Source organism: Spermophilus citellus (genome assembly GCF_964194105.1).
Source record: "Spermophilus citellus genome assembly, chromosome: 3".
Taxonomy (NCBI): Eukaryota; Metazoa; Chordata; class Mammalia; order Rodentia; family Sciuridae; genus Spermophilus; species Spermophilus citellus.
Window position 1 is genome coordinate 74,010,797 of NC_138184.1, and position 7,469 is coordinate 74,018,265.

General features: G+C 39.9%; 1 protein-coding gene across 1 annotated transcript; it reads left to right on the forward strand.

Annotated features, from left to right (window-relative positions):
- Positions 1-4,168: 4,168 nt before the first annotated feature.
- VPREB1 (V-set pre-B cell surrogate light chain 1) lies at positions 4,169-4,718 on the forward strand (the record flags this gene model as incomplete). The annotated part of the gene is made up of 2 exons (XM_081283243.1): positions 4,169-4,220; positions 4,312-4,718. Exons 1-2 carry the CDS (start codon positions 4,175-4,177, stop codon positions 4,716-4,718), a joined length of 453 nt encoding a protein of 150 aa, XP_081139369.1. The 5' UTR covers positions 4,169-4,174.
- Positions 4,719-7,469: the final 2,751 nt, after the last annotated feature.

Here is a 7,469-nt window from a genome sequence, read left to right on the forward strand (position 1 = left end):
TAGAGATTCACTATGGTGTATTCATTTATATGCATAAGAGTTATGTTAGATTTATTCCACTGTCTTTCCTATTCTGGTCCCTCTTTCCTCCCTTTTTTTCCCTTTGTCTAATTCACTGAACTTCTATCCCTCCCTTGTTATGGCTTAGCATCCACATATCAAAGAAAACATTCAACCTTTGGGTTTTTTGGGATTGGCTTATTTCACTTAACAACATTCTCCAGATCCATCCATATACTGGCAAATGTCATCAAGTAATTTCTCTTTATGGCTGAGTAATATTCCATTGTGTATACGTACCACATTGTCTTTATGCATTCATCTGTTGAAGGACACCTAGGTTGGTTCCATAGATTAGCTATTGTGAATTGAGTTGCTATAAACATTGATGTGGCTGCATCACTGTAGTATGCTGACTTTAAGTCCTTTGTGTATAAACTTAGGAGTGGGATGACTGGGTCAAATGGTAGTTTCATTCTAAGTTTTCTAAGGAATCTCTATAATGCTATCCAAATTGGTTGTACCAATTTTCAGTCTCACCAGCAACATATGAGTGTACACTTTTCCCCACATCCTGGCCAACGTTGTTACTTGTATTCTTGATAATTGCCATTCTGACTGGAGTGAGGTGGAATCTTAGTGTAGTTTTAATTTGCATTTTTATAATTGCTAGAGATGTTGAATATTTTTATGTATTTGTTGATTGTTAGTATTTCTTCTTCTGAGAAGTGTCTGTTCAGTTCCTTAGCCCATTTATTGATGGGCTATTGGGTTATTTTTTTTTTTTTTGGTGTTAAGTTTTTTGAGTTCTTTGTATATCCTGGAGATTAGTGCTCTATCTGAGGTGTGTGTGGTAAAGATTTTCTTCCATTCTGTAGGCTCTCTTTTCACACTTTGTTTCCTTTGCTGTGAAGAAGCTTTTTAGTTTGATACCATCCTGCTTATTGATTTTTGATTTTATTTCTTGTGCTTTAGGAGTCTTGTTGAGAAGGTTGTTTCCTAAGCTGAACTGTTGGAGCATTAGACCTACGTTTTTTTTTTTTTCTTGCATGTGCAGGGTTTCTGGTCTAAGACCTAGGTCTTTGATTCACTTTGAATTGAGTTTTGTGCAAGGTGAGAGACAGAGGTTAAATTTCATTCTTCTACATATATATTTCCAGTTTTCCCAGAACCATTTGTTGAAGATGCTAACTTTTCTCCAATATATGTTTTTAGCACCTTTTTCAAGTATGAGATAACTGTATTTATGTGAATTTGTCTCTATGTCTTCTTCTGTTCTGTTCCATTGTTATTTATGCCTGTTTTGGTGCCAATACCATGTTGTTTTTGTTACTATAGTTGTAGTATAATTTAAGGTCTGGTACTGTGATGCCTCTTGCTTCACTTTTCTTGGTAAGGATTGCTTTGGCTATTCTGGGTCTCTTATTATTCCAAATGAATTTCGTGACTTTTTTTTTTCTATTTCTATGAAGAATGACATTGGACTTTTAATAGGAATTGCATTAAATCTGTATAGTGCTTTTGGTAGTATGGTTATTTTGGCAATATTCTAGGTGGTTTTTCATGAAGCAGTAGATAATTAGAGTCTATAAGACATCTATAAATTAGGCAGGAGCACAGAGAAGTCTTTTGAATGTCTGTGGTCCTAGAGGACCTTGATGTCTGTCACAGAGCTCAACAGCTTTCTCTTGATTGATAGTTACTTAAAAGAGTTACATATAGAAGTGAAAATGATGAAATATATCATCTCCACTAAACTGCCATGTTCTGAAGATGGCCCATGAGGCAGGATGTTGAGGGCAAAGCTGAAGGAACAGAGATGGGGATAGCCGTGCAGGGCGAGGAGTTCAGAATGTGTGATCCCCATCTAGAGCCAGATGCTCTGAGGGCCAAAATTATATCCAGCAGGATCTGGAAGGGCCAAGGCATTTCCCAGCACATGTGTTGGCCACTGGGAGCCAATCTTTTCGGAAATGTGGTACAAGTGTGCTGGGATGCCGGGGTTAAGTCCACAAGAACAAAGTTGGGATCAGGGTTTCTATAAGGTTAATGGGAGGTTCTCAGCTTACTCATTGTCTCAGTAAAACTAGATGTGTATACCTAAAAGTGAAAGTGGAACTACTTACTTTCTCTGAGATTTATAAGGATCAAAAAGCTCTGACAGTGACTATGGTGGGACCAGATTGTGGGGATTCAGTTGTTTTGATGTTCACAAGTGGCACGGTCTCCAGCCCTGATGTTCAAGGACTGGATACTCTGGGAGATGCTACTTCTTTTTCATGAATACATGCACAACACATGGATGAACAACTGGATGAGCAAAGCTTCCTTTCTCCTTTACTCTCTGGTCAGTTTCCCAGTGCCCACCATCCTGTGCTGAGGAGGGAAGAGTGACAGATCATTTTTGTGGTTGCAGCCGTGACTGGACAAGGGGTGATCAAGATGTCCTATATCTGCAGTGATTCTCCTCACCCCTCACCAGAGCCGACTTTGCTGTTGGCCAGAGAGGCAGAAGGCAGAAGGACACATCTTCTCCAGTTGCCCTAGCTGACCAATTTGAGTGAGGTCTGCTCCTTGTCAGGGAAATAAAGGACAAGGGGAAGCTCAAGGCTCTATAAAACTAATCTGAGGGAATAATAAATTTAATTAGCCAACTATTTATGAGAAAGGGAGGACTGATGCATTCCCAGCTACTCAGTGCCATCTAGAGCACATAAGGTCACTTCACCCATAGTCATAGAGCTGTGCAGATTTAAGGAGAAACTTTGACTCCAGCTTTTGAATGAGTCTGTGGGAAAAGAGAAATTCGGGGCCACCTTAGAATTACTTCTGGCTAGGTTTTGAATGTTTGTGTCTCCCCCAATTCCTATGTTGGTCCTCACCTCCAACGTGTCATTAGCATGGCCTTTTGGAGATGATTACGTTATAGGGAAGAATCCTTGTGAACAGGATTGGTACTTTTACAAAAGAGGCCAAGAGGGGTCTCTTGCCTCTCCACCACATGAGATTGTAGCGAGAACCCAATCTACTCTGAACCAAGACACAGGTCCTTGCCACACACCAAATCTACCAATGTCTTGATAGTAGAGTCCCCCTACCCCACAACTTTGAGGTCTGTGAGAAATTCCTGTTATTTACAAGCTACCCAACCTATGGTATTTTGTTATAGCAGCCCAAATGAACTAAGAAACTTCTGTACTGCTTTCCTAGGACCTCAGTGACAAGGTTCCATTAACTAAGAGGCTTAAATAACAAAAATTGTCTCACAATTCTAAAGGCCAGAAGTCCCAAATCAAGTTACGGGCAAAGTTGATTTCTTCTGAGGGTTTTGAAGGAAGATATGTTCCAGATTTTTCTCTTGGCTTGAAGATGACCTTCTCCTCTCTACATCACTTATCACCTTCCCTGTATCTGAGCTCAAATTTCTCATTTTTATAGGGACACCAGATGTACTGGATCAGGGCTCTATTCTTATGGTCTTATTTAACCATAATTACTTCCTTAAAGGTCTTCTCTCCAAATTAGTCCCACTGGGGGGGTTATGGCTTCAATGTATGAATTTGGGGGACATAGTTTAGTCTACAACAGGGCCAAAGTGTGTCTCCTTAGTGAGCTGAGAGCAGGAAGAGGAATACTTCTGGGTCCCCTGGTGCTTTTCTCTTGAAGTCCAACCATTCCACCTTGTCCTAGGAGGGAAAAGAACCAGGTTTAAAGGTGTTACTGAGTTTTGGAAAGGCACAGAGCATCCCACTGTCTTCAGGATCCCCAACACTTGCAGGTGTTTTAACCACCCTGAGGATGTGTCCTCTCCATTTTACTAGGTATTTACATTTGGAGGAGAAACTTATTTCTGTGAGGCTTAGCTTCCTCAAGGGGGAATTGATGTCACTCTCCCTCAGGGACCCGAGTTCACCAGCCAACCTCCTAGGCACTGATCTGTAAGCTTTCAGCAGGTGCTTCCTCCCCAAACCCTTCCACATGGCAAGGCCAGAGCCACAAAGCCTGCCATGGGACCGTTCTTTTAACTGACAATGCAAACCCAAGAAAGTCTGGGATGGTAGTGAGTAGGGTTGCAATGGCTCCTCCCCTTGGAGCAGGGAGGAAGAGGCTGGCTTATCCTACAAAGGCCCCAGGAGTAGTAGCCTCGGGAAGTAGAATTCTGCCAGTCTGCACCATGTCCTGGGTTCCTGTCCTGCTCATGCTGTTAGTCTACTGCACAGGTGAGGGAACTCCCAGTGTCCAAAGCCTTCTGCTCCTTCTCTTGCTTTGCCCTGCCTCCGTGGGGTAACCCACATGCTTCTGTGTTCCCAGGTTGTGTTCCTCAGCCTGTGCTGCATCAGCCACCATCCATGTCTTCACCTCTTGGAACCACAGTCCGCCTTACCTGCACCCTGAGCAGCAACTATAACATTGGTGTTTATAGCATCTACTGGTACCAGCAGAGGCTGGGCAACTCTCCAAGGTTCTTGCTAAGATACTTCTCATACTCAGATCAGGACTGGGGTCCCAATGTCCCCCATCGCTTCTCTGGATCCAAAGATGTGGCCAGGAACCGGGGGTATTTAATCATCTCCAAACTGAAGTCTGAGGATGAGGCAATGTATTTCTGTGCTGTGGGTCCCCAAAGCATGGAGAGGGAAAAGATGGAGAGGGTGAGCAGGGAAGAAAAGGATCCTGCTGCTTCAGGATCCCAGATGCCCCAGGACATGTATACCTGAACTGAAGACAAGGTTTCACTCAGAGAGGCTGGTGTGGGAAGGGGGAGGATAGAAGCATGGGGCTGCACAGAACCCAGGAGACAGGGACACTTAGCTCCTTATTGTCTAGCAGTATGGCTGTAAACCTCATTGGAAGCTAGATTACAGAATTAAAGCTGTTTGTGTTCTCAGAAGTTGTTTTGCTGAGTTGGGTCTGATTGCATGATCTCATGGGATGAAACTGACTAATTTAGGGCACAGGTCCCAGGAAAGTTACCAACCACAGTCTACTCAGTCAAGGCCCTGTGGGCAGTTTCACCTGAGCCTCTACTCAGGGTTATGGGGGCAGGGGTGGGGAGGAGAACAAGAGACTGACATAAGTGCCTTGGAGCAGGAACATCCTTGCCGAGGACAGGACCTTTTATTGTCATCTGGTTATGCCCAGGAGTTATGAGTTGAACAAGGTTAAGAAAACACTTTTTATTGGGCCCTTGGGGAGGACAATAGGAGCCAAGTGAAAGAGATATAGCAGGCTCCCCACTTTGGTACTGTTTTTTTAAAAAAATAAATTCAATATCCCTTGTATTCTATAACTGACATAGAATGCATTTTTTACTTTAAAATATTTGCAGTTTTCTTTTATTAATAACAAAACCGACATACTTATTTTTATTTGTTCTAATTACTTATACATGGCAGTAGAATGCGTTTAGACACATCATATATAAATGGAGTATAACTTCTCATTCTTCTGGTTGTACATGATGTAGAATCATACTGGTCATACAATCATATATGCACATACAGTAATTATGTCTGATTCATTCTACTATCCTCACTACCCTCATATCCTCTCCTCTCCCTTCACTTCCCTCTGTCTAATCCAAAGTACTTTTATTCTTCCTTAGAAGTATAGGCACCCCCCCCTTTTGTGAGTTAGCATTCACATATCAGAGGAAACATTTGGCCTTTGGTTCTTTGGGATTGGCTTATTTTGCTTAGCATGATATTCTCTAGCTTTATCTACTCACTGGCAAATGCCATAATTTCATTCCCCTTTAAGGCTGAGTAATATTCCATTGTGTGTGTATACATATAAATGTGTGTGTATATCTATCTATCTATCTATCTATCTATCTACCTACCTATATCTCACATTTTCTTTATATTCATAGGTTGAAGTACACTTAGGTTCCATAGTTTACCTATTGTGAATTGAGCTGCTATAAACATTGATGTGATTACATCACTGTAGCATGCTGATTTAAAATCCTTTGGATATATACTGAAGAGTGGGATACCTTGGTCAAATGATGGTTCCATTTATAGTTTTTTTTTAGGAATCTCCATACTACTTTCCAGAGTGGTTGCACCAATTTGCAGTCCCAACAGCAATAAACACACTGATTTTATACATTTAAATTATTTCGAGATTTCATGTCAATAATTACCTATATAGTATGGCCCAGAAATGAAAATATACAAAATATTTTTAGAAACACATGTATTTCTACTGTATCATACAAAGATACATATTTTTATTTATTTTTTTAAAAAGTTGTTGATGGACCTTTATTTTTTTTTATTTATTTGTATGTGGTGCTGAGAATCGAATCCAGTGCCTCATGCATGCCAGGCAAGCACACTACCACTGAGCCACAACCTCAGCCCCCATATTTATTTTTAAAATAAAGACTTGGAAAATGAAACCAGTTAATCAATTTTTTTTTTACCAAAGTATGACAAGAAACCTTTTATGCAAAAAAAAATTGGTGCAGAAATAACACTTTTAACTTTTCTAGTGTCTTAAAAGTCACACTAATTCTATAAATTGCTATTTCTAAATATATAATTTTAATTGTTCCCTGCCCATTTCTGTCATGCTTACAATAAAACATAAAAGTGCTCTAAATATAATAAATGAAATTGTTACATTTAAAACTTTTCTTAATATAAAAGATAACATTCACATATCAGAGAAAACATTTAGCTTTTGTTTTTTGAGGGACTGGCTTATTTCACTTAGCATTATAGTCTCTAGTTCTATTTACTGGCAAATGTCATAATTTCATTCTTATTTATGACTGAGTAATATTCTATTATGTATATATACCACATTTTTATCCATTCATCTGTTGAAGGGCACCTAGGTTGGTCTCATAGATCAGATCATATCTTATTTTTCTATTTAACTTTATATTGTACTACTTTTCATGGAAGAAGTATCCTCACGACATGATACTTTACATACATTCTTTGATACTCACATCTATATTGATGATAGTTCACAGTCCACTTAAATAAATTTTCTAGTAGATATTAATAAGATCATATGTATAGTTCTACTCTTTTTAAAACTAAAGATATTCAGGTTTTATTATTACTGCCTTGGGAAACACTGAATTTAAAAAAAACATGCAAATCATTCATGGTACTGGTCATAACATTTGAGCAAAACTGGATGATTCTTCTTCATTTTTTTGAGTCTCTCTCTCTCTACCTCTCTCTCTCTCTCTCTCTCTCTCTCTCTCTCTCTCTCTCCTGGGGATTGACCCCAGGGTTGCTCTACCACTGAGCCACATCCCCAGACCTTTTTAATTTTTTTTCTATTTTGAGATAGATTTTTCTTATGTTGCCAAGACTGGCCTCGCCAGACAGGTTTTCCTTACATTGCCAAACTTGCCATCCTCCTGCCTCACCCTCTGGAGCCACTGGGATTACAGGTGTGTGCCAACATATCCAGCTTGAGTCTACTTTTTTTTGATACCAAGG